This window comes from Rosa rugosa, chromosome 1 (genome assembly GCF_958449725.1).
Source record: "Rosa rugosa chromosome 1, drRosRugo1.1, whole genome shotgun sequence".
NCBI lineage: Eukaryota > Viridiplantae > Streptophyta > Magnoliopsida > Rosales > Rosaceae > Rosa > Rosa rugosa.
The window spans coordinates 28,128,105-28,140,321 of NC_084820.1; the positions used below are offsets into that span (position 1 = coordinate 28,128,105).

Here is a 12,217-nt window from a genome sequence, read left to right on the forward strand (position 1 = left end):
GTCTAAGGCCAAAATTCTAGTAGTGATAGAGCTGATTTGCTTCCCGTTTCTGACAAAGAAGTATTTTGGTTCTTCAGTTGCACATCTTTTTTTCTTTTTTAGATGAACCTCCTCGGAGGAATTTATTCAATAAAAATAAGAAGTGAAACAAAGAGGGGGAATTTATTCAGTTGCACATCTCCAGCTAAAGGTACGTTTGGAATTTTGGATACCTTTGGAATATATGGTATCAGAAGCAAAGTGGGGGAATTTATTCAGTTGCACATCTCCAGCTAAAGGTACGTTTGGAATTTTGGATACCTTTGGAATATATGGTATCAGAAGCAAAGCCTTCTCGATCCATTGTCAATTGCTTTTGTATAGAATCTATATACTTCAAGAGAAAAAATCGCAAACAGTGTCTGAAGTTTGGCCGGCCACTAATAACTTTCATGGAAAATGATTTGTGGCCTCAATGAGGCCTAAGATTTATGGCCTCAATCTTAGGTGCCATGCCATGTCACCTATACAAGTCACTTATTTGTCAAATCATGTTATGTAATTCTTGAGAAAAAGACTATCTTATCATTTCAAAATCTAATGACCCTAAATTAGTTTGGTTTTTTTCTAAAATTTTTTTTTTCATTTTTCCTTTTCATTACACTCATGCTTCGATTTAAACAACAATTTTTTTTGGGGGGTGAAATTTGCACACCCCCTTTTACATTCCACACACCCTTTGCATTTTTTTAATATTTCTTATCAATCCACTATATTTCTCTTCCAAAACTACCCTTCTCTCTCTCTCTCTCTCCCCTCCGATCCAAATCTCAGACTCTCTCTCTCTCTCTCCCCCTCCCTCCCTCCCTCCCGGTTTCCACTTGGGCAACCCACACTTTAAGCTTACTACTTGAATTTTCATCATCAAAACGAATGGTGAAGGCCAAATTCAAAGTACTAGTCTCCGAATTCAAAACAATCTTTCGATTCTTCTTTCCCTTTCCCCTCTTAGCTGGTGTCACTGCAATGCTCCTAAACAGCCCTCCATGAGCAGTATATACATGGCCATTTATAATGGACGCAAGAGGAAGCCCTTCAAAGCATCCCAGGCATTTTCTATACACATGTTTACCTACTTTATCTTTACCATCGTCATCTCTATACTTGACTAGCACTTCCTTCTCAAACCCATAAACAGAAGTACAGTACTTGGATTCATGGTTACCTCTCAAAAGATAAACGCTTTTCGGCATCAACACTTTCCAAGCCAGTAAAATCAAGAAAGTCTCAAGACCCCAAGCTCCTCTGTCAACATAATCCCCATTGAAGACGAAGACTCGATTCTCCGAAGGGTACCCAGCATCCTTCAGAAGAAAAAGAACGTCGTGCAACTGGCCGTGGACGTCTCCGACGACTACGACGGTGGAGTCAGGGCCGCAGTCGTCGATCTTGACACAATTGGGTTCTTTGTGGAGAATCTTGGAGGCACAAAGAGCCAAGGAATCGAAAACCCGGACGGGAAGAACCTCCGGGAATTGGGTTGGTGTTAGATTTCTTGAAGACCAATCGAAGACGGACATGAGGTTCTGGACCCAGTCCAGGCTGAGATTCCCGTTGGGGGGCCATTCGATTGGGAAGTCTAGCTCCGGCGGCGGCGACGACGATGATCCCAGGATCGCTGGTTCTGCAACTTTCGGGACTTGGTTTGGAGATAAAGATTGTTCTTGATGTTGGGATGTGGGTAGCGGAGGATTACAGTGAGATGGGTCAGATTCAGATTCAGATTCAGGCGGAAACCGAGAGAGAGAGAGAGAGAGAGAGAGAGAGAGGGAGTATGAGATTTGGATCGGAGGGGGAGAGAGAGAGAGAAGGGTAGTTTTGGAAGAGAAATATAGTGAATTGATAAGAAATATTAAAAAAATGCAAAGGGTGTGTGGAATGTAAAAGGGGTTGTGCAAATTTCACCCCCCTTTTTTTTTCTTCAATTAAGAACATAAAAAATTTCATGTAATTCAGTCAATAGATTTGCACATACATTCGAACAAAATATTTGCATAACACATACCTTTATTGGGTTTCCTGCAAATTTTGAAAATATAATGTGAAAAATACATATTCATATGATTATTATATATTCTTTTGTTCATTTTTTTCTCTTTATGTAGCTAGGGTTTAAACATTGAAATTGAGTTTTGTTGGATCATAATTCATATACATATTTGTCCCTTAAAACATGGAAATTACTTGTTCTAAAGTCCAAATTTAATGTTGACTAATCCAATTTCATTATTTCCCTAATCTTGTACTTTTGCTTAACCTTGTGTTTATTTATATATATTTATTATGTTTTCCTTATCATGCTAGAAAATGATGGAGAAAAATGGAAATGCACTAAAAATGTCAACTTTACACATTTTCCTACTCCGGCTAGGAGAAACCAAGCCAAGCAAGGAAGAAGGAGCGACCACCTGACCAAATGAACTTCAAATGCGCTGAAACCTTCCAGATCCATTCTAGACATCCTAAGAAACATTTCTTATGAAGAGTGCAAGAGCCAAATAGAAGTGGAAGGCCTTCAAACAGTCAGCCCAATTTTATGTAGAAGCAAAACTGGAAAACTGGATCTGTAAGGAGTCCAGCAGCGATTTCGGCCCAATGGCATGGAAATAAATTCTGAACATTTGACACAATGATCTACACTCATGGTGGATCATTTCATATGAAGAAGTCATGGGCAAAATCTGAAGTCTTGGTGGAGAATTAATTGAAGGAAAAATGAGTAGAAAGTGACTCAAACCTAACAAATTCCATTAGTGTTTAAATATTCAAACCTAACAAATTCCATCAATGTTTGTACCTACATGTACATTTGCAAGCATAATTAGCTATAATGAGCTACGCTCATTATACCGCCAGAAGTATCAACTCCCACCGAAGTAATGTCCTACGGATAGACCGCCAGGCGGGCTACGGCCTGAGCGCAGGGTCGTCCCCATATCACCGCCAACGCACCGCCACGCGCTGCTCCAAGACGGCGTCAGAAGCTACTGAAACTAAGAACTGAAGCACATCAGTCCCACATCGAAAACAGAGAGAAGATCAGACCTCTCCTCACCTATAAATAGGTCCTCTCTTCTCTCTTCATTAATTACGCATTCTATTACTCATTTATTGTTATCCTGCCTATATGCATGGACTGACTTAGGCATCGGAGAAGTGAAGACCGCCCAACGCGGTCTCCCTCTGACGCCCTGTCTCTCATTTGACAGCTAGCGAAGATCATCAAGTGCACAGAGTAGCGGTCCGCCCAACGGACCTGCGTTAAACGAAGGTTTGGCTACCGCCAGACTTTGAGCATTAACATTGGCGCCGTCTGTGGGAACCCTTGAACAAAAGGTCATCCCATCACAACTACCATGACTAGCGGTAGCGGGGAAAACGCTGAGGAGCAGGCAGACCAATCCGCCATCCCCCAACCCTCCAATCCAGCGGTAGGTGTTAACCGCGCACTATTCAACACCCCAGCCAACCCCGGCGGTGAGGCAAATCCAAGCAGCAGCCGCCCGCCAGGCCAGGACCTCGCCGCCATGTACGAGCTGGCACTGGCAGACCTTCACAAGGCAAACAGAGAGCGTGAAGAGGAGCGCAGAGAGAAGGCTGAGGCCCAAAAACAGGTGGCTACGCTGATGTCACGTTTTGATGACCTGAAAAGGACGTTGGAAAGAACCGCCAATCCAGCGCAGAGCGAGCATTCGCACAGCACAAGGCGTAGTCAGCCCAACACTGGCACATTAGCACCAGGACCAGTCATACAGATGCAGGTTCCGCTGGACCCACCTGAACTATTGGGGATGGGACCACCACCCGTCCCCCAGCTAATGTTAGAGCAGGAGGCGGAGTCAGTGCCGCGCACCAACCGCTCGGAGGCTAGGGCAGGAACTGAGGGCAATCCACCGGCGCCAAGGCGTAGGCAGGCCCAGCGGAGTACATACGCCGGATCCGCCGGCGACGCAACAGCCCAAATTCTGGAGAGGATGCAACAGTTGGAACAGAGGTTGGTCCGGGCAGAGTCGGGCGCCCCGGCGCCAACTCAAAGTCCACTTTTCACGTCCAGACCAGGGCCCTTCACCGCTGCAATTCTGCAAGCTATCAGACAGGCGTGTGCAAAAACTCCAAAGATGTCACACTACAGCGGCACGTCCGACCCCTTCGTCCACATGGACACCTTCAAGAGGGTCACCAACAACAATGGATTTGACGACCCCACCCTGTGCCACTTGTTCAGCGAGACACTGGACGGAGAGGCAATGAATTGGTTCTTCGAGTGTCCGCCGGGATCCATTGACTCATTTCATGCACTATCGCATACCTTCCTCTCTCAATTCATCTTATTGTCCGCCGGACATCATAACACAAGTCAGCTGTTCAGCGTCAAACAGGGGGAAGACGAATAACTAAAGGCATTCGTCACAAGGTGGCGAGCGGCAGCATCTCAGTGCCGCGATCTAGACAAATCAATGGCATCGGCGGCCTTCAAGCAGGGACTCCTCAAGGGACCATTCCTCTATCACCTCAACTACAACCATCCAAACGCGGCATATGACCATATCATGAGTGAGGCGGTCATTCACGCCCAGGCGGAATTCATTACATATGGAGAAGCCCCACCGCCGCCGGCGACGCCAGCAAAGATAACACAACCCACCTCCAGTCAGCATGAGACCGCTAATAAGGCATCCGCCGCACCACCAACTGACAAGAAGAGGGAATGGCAACAGGGCCACTGCCAGAACAAGCGGCAGAAAGACCAATACCACAACAAGGGAAACCGCCCAACCCAGGAGGATAACCGCAACAAGCAAACGGAGTCTTCTCAGCGGTATGCAGTGTTCACGGTCCTCACGACCTCGTACGAGGAAATATACAATCAGTGCAAGGATCAAATCCCGCCGCCACCCCCAGCAAAATACCCAAAGACGGGCAAACCTAGAAACACCGCCAGGTGGTGCAAGTACCATGAAGACAGCGGCCACAATACCAACAGCTGTAACGCACTAAAAACAGCCATTGAGACCTTATACCGTGAAGGCAGGATGGAGCAGTTCAAGGTGCGCGAACCGCCACCTGTGATCGCCAACGTAGAGACCTTGGGCCGCATTAACACCATCGACGGCGGTGCTCCAATCACGGGCATGTCTCACAGGGCAAGGAAGCGTTATGCACGCCCTAATCACCCGAAGGAAGTCTGCAATATCCGCTACGAGAGAGCCGCCAAACTCCCAAAGGCGGGTTGGGAACCTATTACATTCTCAGAGGAGGAGGAGCGCGGGGTGCATCTACCCCATGATGACCCCTTCTTGGTCGACGCCATTCTTGGCAGATTCTCAGTGGGGAGAATATTGGTGGATAGCGGGTCCGCTGTCAACGTCATCTTCAGCGGTTGCTACAGCCACCTCAAGCGGAATAACAAGTTGCTCCAGGACCATGAGCCACTGCTCAGCTTCTCCGGTGACGTCACGCAACCGCTCGGTTCTGACTACATGCGGTTGACTATTGGCGCTAGTCCATGTATGGCGGAGGTACATGCAGAATTCATAATCGTTGATTGTCTCAGCTCGTATAATGCCATCCTCGGACGACCGGCGCTCAACAAGCTTAAGTGCATCATCGCCGGATACATGCTTCTCATGAAGTTCCCCACACCTAATGGCACGGGCAGTGTGAGGGGAAGCCAGCAGTTGGCACGCGAATGTTATTCAATGACTATAGCACGGTTAGCACGCCGCCATGAAATTCTGACGGTGGGTAGTGAGGCACCGCCACCAAACATCTTTGAGGATCCTAGGGATGAGGAGGAGAAATATGTAAGGAAGGAGCCGGTCAACCCGGACACGTCTTTGAAAGTGGTCTGCATCTCAGACGAGCACCCTGAGCGGACAGTCCGCATAGGCGCCCAGCTAGACCCAGAGGTGGAGGCAGAACTCACTCAGTTCCTACGCCATAACGCCGCCGTCTTTGCATGGTCCTACGCGGACATGCCAGGTATCTCCCCTGACATTATCACTCATAAACTGACCATCAAGCCCTCCTTTTATCCCATCAAGCAGAAGCGGAGGGCCTTCGATGAGGAAAAGTACCGGGCAATCGGAGAGGAGGTCGCCAAACTCCAGGACATTGGATTCATCCGCCAAGTCATCTATCCCCAGTGGATCTCAAATTTAGTGATGGTCAAAAAGCCCAGCGGCAAGTGGCGGATGTGTGTCGACTTCAAAAATCTCAACAAGGCATGCCCAAAGGATAGTTTCCCGCTACCTCGTATCGATCAGCTGGTCGATTCAACCGCCGGACATGAGCTCCTCAGCATGATGGACGCTTTCTCCGGATACAATCAGATCAAAATGCACCCCAGCGACCAGGAATGCACCACCTTCACCACCGACAAAGGCCTCTACTGCTACAAAGTCATGCCTTTCGGTCTGAAGAACGCCGGTGCAACTTACCAGCGGTTGATGAACGCCATGTTCGCTGAACATCTGGGAAAAATCATCGAGGTCTACGTCGACGACATGCTAGTTAAGAGCATAAAGGCCAGCGGACATGTGGCAAACCTCAAAGTCATAGTAACCATTCTCTTGGCCTATGGTATGCGCCTCAACCCAGAAAAATGTTTCTTTGCGGTAACCGCTAGCAAATTTCTTGGTTACATCGTCAGCGAGCGAGGCATCGAGGCTAACCCAGACAAGGTCCAGGCCATCCTTGACCTGGCGGACCCTGAGTATAAGGTACACGTCCAGTGCCTCCAGGGCAAGTTAACCGCCCTTTCTCGATTCATCTCTCGACTCACTGACAAGTGTGCCCCATTCTTCAAACTCCTCAAAACAACTCACAAGAAGATCATCGACTGGAACCCGGAGTGTCGGGCGGCGTTCCAGGGCCTGAAGGAATACTTGGCGGCAGTTCCTCTCCTTTCTGTCCCTGTGCAAGGAGAAACACTATTCATATACCTGGCGGTCTCGGCATCGGCGGTAAGTTGCGCCATTGTCCGGCGGGAAGGCCAAGATGAGCTCCCAGTGTTCTACGCCGGCAGAGGCATGAACGGAGCAGAAACAAGGTATCCTCCCTTGGAGCAACTGGCCCTTGCACTTATCGTTGCCGCCAGACGCCTCCGCCAATACTTCCAGGCTCACACGATCCATGTGTTAACCAATCAACCGTTGAGGCAAGTGATGCAGAACCCTGAGCACTCGGGGCGCCTCAGCAAGTGGGCCATTGAGCTCAGCGAGTTCGACATAGAGTACAAGCCAAGAACTGCCATGAAGGGCCAGGCAGTGGCGGACTTCATTGCTGAACTCACCGAGCGTCAACCTGAACCCGGTATTGAAACAGTGCCCGTAACGGAAGTGGTAACCGTTGGGGAGGCAATTCCCCTACAGTCAGCTTGGAACCTGCATGTGGACGGCTCCGCCAGCGCCAAGGCCAGCGGCGCCGGAGTCATCTTAACAGGACCCGGGGGACTGAACGCGGAGTACGCGTTGAAATTCAACTTCAAAGCTTCAAACAACATGGCGGAGTACGAGGCACTCATCGCCGGCCTACTACTCGCCATTGACTTAGGTGCTGACAGCGTCAACATCTTCAGCGACTCTCAATTAGTCGTTAACCAGGTCAACGACAACTTCCAAGCCAAGGACCAGCAGTTAGCGGCATATTTGGGGTACGTCAAAACACTGCTGAAAAAATTCAAATTTCATACCATCACACAAATCCCCAGGGAAAAGAACGCCCAGGCTGATTCACTGGCAAGATTGGCTACCGCCCAACCACACCAAAGTCCAGCGGACACAAGGGTGGAATGTCTTGATAAGCCTAGCATCACAAAAACCCTGGCGGAGATCTTCAACATTGATATCAATCCCAGCTGGGTGAACGAGATTATTGAATACAAGCGCAACGGGACATTGCCAGAAGACAAGGTCAAGGCACGACAACTTCAGCGGAGAGCAACCCGCTACAATATCCAGAATGGCAAGCTTTACCGCCAGGGGTTCACTCACCCCAACCTCCGCTGTTTAACCCCAGAGGAGGGAAGGGTCGTGCTGGCGGGAATCCACGGCGGGGAGTGCGGAAACCACTCGGGCGCCAGATCCCTGGCCAATCGCACAATGCTACAGGGCTACTTTTGGCCTACGCTCTGTGATGACGCCCGGCAGGTATCAAGATCTTGCCACAAGTGCCAGCAGTTTGCTGATCTCCCACATGCACCGGCGGATCCACTTTCAATCATCATCGGTCCATGGATTCACTCTACATGGGGCCTCGACTTGATGGGAAAATTCCAAACCGCCAAGGGACAGTTCAAGTACATCATCGTTGCCATCGACTACAACAGTAAGTGGATAGAGGTAGAACCACTGACGGCAATAACTACCGCCAAAGTCATTCACTTCCTTTGGAAGAACATTTACTGCCGCTATGGTGTCCCACATACAATCATTACAGACAACGGCACACAATTCAACAACAAAGAACTCATCTCCTTCACCGCCAATCTTGGCACCAAGATGAGTTTTGCATCTGTCGCACACCCCCAAACCAATGGCCAGGTCGAAGCAGCAAACAAGATAATCAAGAAGCTGCTAAAAAAGAAACTCGACACCGCCAAGGGTTTATGGGCGGAGAAGCTTCCAGAAGTGGGCCATCAGAACAACCCCGGCCTCCGCCACTAGTGAAACTCCTTTTTGTATGATGTTCGGCACTGAGGCTGTCCTGCCTATTGAGGTAACTCAACCTACCGCTAGGATTGAAGGCTACCAACCAGCAACCAACAGTGACGGCATCAACCTGGACAAGGACCTCCTAGAGGAAAAACGACACAAGGCCCATTTGCACAACCTGCAAAACAAGCAGCGGGTATCACGTTTCTATAATGCCAGGGTCAAGGCCCGGAACCTCCAACTGGGGGACTGGGTAATGAAGGAAGTCATTCCACCGCCGACAAAACTCCGCCCAACTTGGGAAGGTCCGTACAAAATAGTAGAAGTCGTTAGCCCTGGCACCTTCTACTTAATGGACAAGGGTGGCGTCACAACCACCCACCCTTGGAATACCGAACACCTTCGGTATTACTATAAATAGTCATGTCACTACCCAGGAGCATCTTGACTTAGCTAAATTTTTGTTCAATATTTAGCTAAGGGAAGCTACCCAACGGGTACATCCCCACTTTTGTAAACACTGATCAGTCAGTTATCAATGAAACGAGGAATTATTCAAACCATTGTTACCAAGTCTAGCACTGAGGGCAACTGGCAACGCCAGTAATCGTCAGCGGACTACGTCTGCTACGTTGTGCACTTGGACCAATCTTAATTCCTTTAATGTTTCATTGATTGCAAAAGAAAATTCTACGTCAAACCTCTAGCGGTACGAGCATATCATCACTAGCCAAAATTCCAATTTCATTTCATATATTGAGGGCTGGGACTCCCCACCCAAAAATATTCTTTACATCCACGCAATATTCAGCCTCAGCGGCTACACAAAAAAAAAAAAAAAAAAAAAAAAGAAAGAGGAAAGGTCAGCATCTCAAGGGTTGGCTTCAGCGTCCTCTTCGGCGGCATGCGGCGGCGGCTGCGCCCGGCTTGTTTGTTCAGACTCTCGGGCAGTGGGACTTGGAGTCTCTATAGTCCCATCCGCCCGAGTATGCGCCGCCATAAAACCGGCACGGGACACATCCGACTGGGTGGGAGGAGTCCGCTGGGCGCCATCCACCGGCCGAGCAGTATTTTCTCCGCTGCCTGAGCCAGCGTCAAGGACATTCGGCACTGGCGGGGCATTCTTCACCGGCGGAACAGTCTGCGCTTGCGGCACGGCGGGCTGGGACGCCTTTGCCCAGTCAATGGCACCCTTTTGGCGCAGCATCTCCACATTGGCTAGGGCGCCCGCCTTCGCCGCGTCATTCATCGCCTTTTTGTATTCCGCCGACTGTTTAAATTTCTCCACAGCGGCGGCCGCGGCACGGCTCCCTTCGTCCCTCAGGCGGGCCACCTCACCCTCTAGTTTCTTCACCTCCCCTTGCCTGGCGGCAGACTCCCGCTGCAGGATATCAATCTTCTTCTCCTTAGAGGCCACCCGTTCCTGCAGCAGGGCCCTGTCTGGCTTGGAGACGCGATCATTTCGCTCCACATCCCGCTGGATGGCGACTTCCAGCTTGCCGCGAGCGTCCGCAACATCGCAGTCAGCCTTCATCAGACGTCGCTCCACATCCGCCAGCCTGTCCTTAGCATCCGCAAGCTCCCCCTCGAGTCTCTTCACCTCCTCCCTGAGCTGCACCTCGATCCGGGGCTGCTTCGACGCCGCCAGGAACATTTCGTTCAGCCCAACCGCCAGGTGACCAAAGGCCGAGCTGAAGGGGGACTTGTCAATCGCCGTGGGGCGCGAAATCCCCGCTAGGCCGCCAAAGCCCAACCGCTCGCAGAGATGGAATAGAAACTCCCGCTCACTGTCGGTCATGAACTCGGCATATGCGGCGAAGGAGTCCAGATCGCTCACAACCGCCTCTTTCTCAGAAACCGCCGGGGCCTTTGGCGGAGCTTGCCGAACCTTCTTTTGCTGGCGGATCCGGATGACCTCACCCTCATCCTCATCCTCATCCTCCTCGGCGGAGTCGTTCTGCCGGCGCTTCCGCAGGAGCACCCGTGTGTTTCCAGCGGGCGCCGTGGCAGTCCCCGCCGGCTGTCCCGCCCTCTGTGAGCCACGCCTGATGGCAACCACCCTCTCTTTTTGCGGAGCGGGAGCAGCGGACCCCTTCTTCCCGCCCTCCACAGTGGCACCAGCCTGAACAACTGGCAGGCCGTCGGCGCCAAGGTGGGAGTGGTGCGGCATGGGCAACACCACCGGAACCTCGGATGGGCTCAGCGCCAATGTCTCCGGGTTTACAACCGTCTCCTGGGCCGCCTGCCCTGAGGCGTACATGGCCTCCAAGAAATTGTTAATCTCAGCACGGTCCATGGCCTTCTCGAAAGCGTCGCGGCTAGCTTTGTTTCCTGGCGGAGTCTCTACAACAAAAACAAAATGCGAACACGTCAGCCTCAAACAACCTAGCAAAAGGTACTGTCTGGCGGAGGTGTCTTACCAACGGCGCGAGTCAGTTGCAGATCGACCAACAACTCCCAACCGGTCAGCAGGCGGAAGTCAAGCAAATTTCGATTCCGCCAACAGCCTCTGATGCGCGCCACGCGGCACTCTTCCTCACGAGTCAGGGTATACCGCAAGCCCGCTACAAAACAAGAATAATGGTTAGCATACGGTACAAAGGCTATACATAACGTAAAACCAGACGTGTTCAGCGGAGACCGCCAGACAACCTCGGATAGGCTGAAACTCCGACTTAATCCTAAACGTCGGCTCCCCCTCGTTGGACTCCGCTTGGTACTCCCACCCCACCGTGGCGACGCAGAAGGTCCCCCGCCAGTAGGACATCGAGTCCCTCAAGTTCTCAATCAGCTTGGGCGCTCCCTGGCGGCGACTCAAATTCACCTGCCCTCTGCAACCTTGGCGCTTCACGTACACCAGTTCGTAGAAGTGCAGTACCTCCGCCACAGTTGGCCCCTCGCAGCCGGACAGCCGCCACAGTGAGTTCATCGCCAACATCAACCGCCACATGTTGGGGCAGATCTGCCCAAAAGCAAGGCCGAACTCGCACACCAAGATCTGTAGATTGGGCACGAGCGGCAGGGTCACCCCTTGACGAAATATGGCCTCATGCACAGCGGCAAACCCCGCTGGAAGAATGGACGCCTTCTCATCCACCGTCGGCGGACGCAGTTTCACCACGCCAGGCAACCGGTACACCCGCTTCAACCGATTGACGGCGACGGCATTCATCCTCCCTCCAGCCTCATCAACGGGGGTCCCATCCGGGAGAACCCATGCCGACTCGGTATCCTCACCCGTCACATCTCCCCCTTCAGCGGAACCACTGGCGGCGCTGTTACTTGCCAGCCGCTCCTCACGTCTATCCTGCGCAGCGGCAGCCTCCCCCGCCCTAGAACTCTCCGGACGCGAACCATGACCCATGACTACTTCCCAGGGAATGGTTTGTAGCGGCTCAACTTCTAGCGGTTCTGGCAGTGAGGTTCCTGCACGGGCAGACGGACGCAACGAGTCAATAAAAATTCTATCCGCCGCGCTGAACGACACGTCAGACCCGAAGTCCTCACTGCTCGAAATCTCTACG

The 12,217-nt window shown here is 51.2% G+C and overlaps 1 protein-coding gene across 1 annotated transcript; it reads right to left on the reverse strand.

The window, feature by feature from the left end:
* Positions 1 to 809: 809 nt before the first annotated feature.
* LOC133725511 (serine/threonine-protein phosphatase ppzA-like) lies at positions 810 to 11,432 on the reverse strand. Its single transcript, XM_062152790.1, has 3 exons — positions 11,114 to 11,432; positions 10,111 to 11,036; positions 810 to 1,775 (listed from the first exon to the last, which is right to left on the reverse strand). The coding sequence occupies exons 2-3, from the start codon at positions 10,987 to 10,989 to the stop codon at positions 810 to 812; spliced, it is 1,845 nt and encodes a 614-aa protein (XP_062008774.1). The 5' UTR covers positions 10,990 to 11,036; positions 11,114 to 11,432.
* Positions 11,433 to 12,217: the final 785 nt, after the last annotated feature.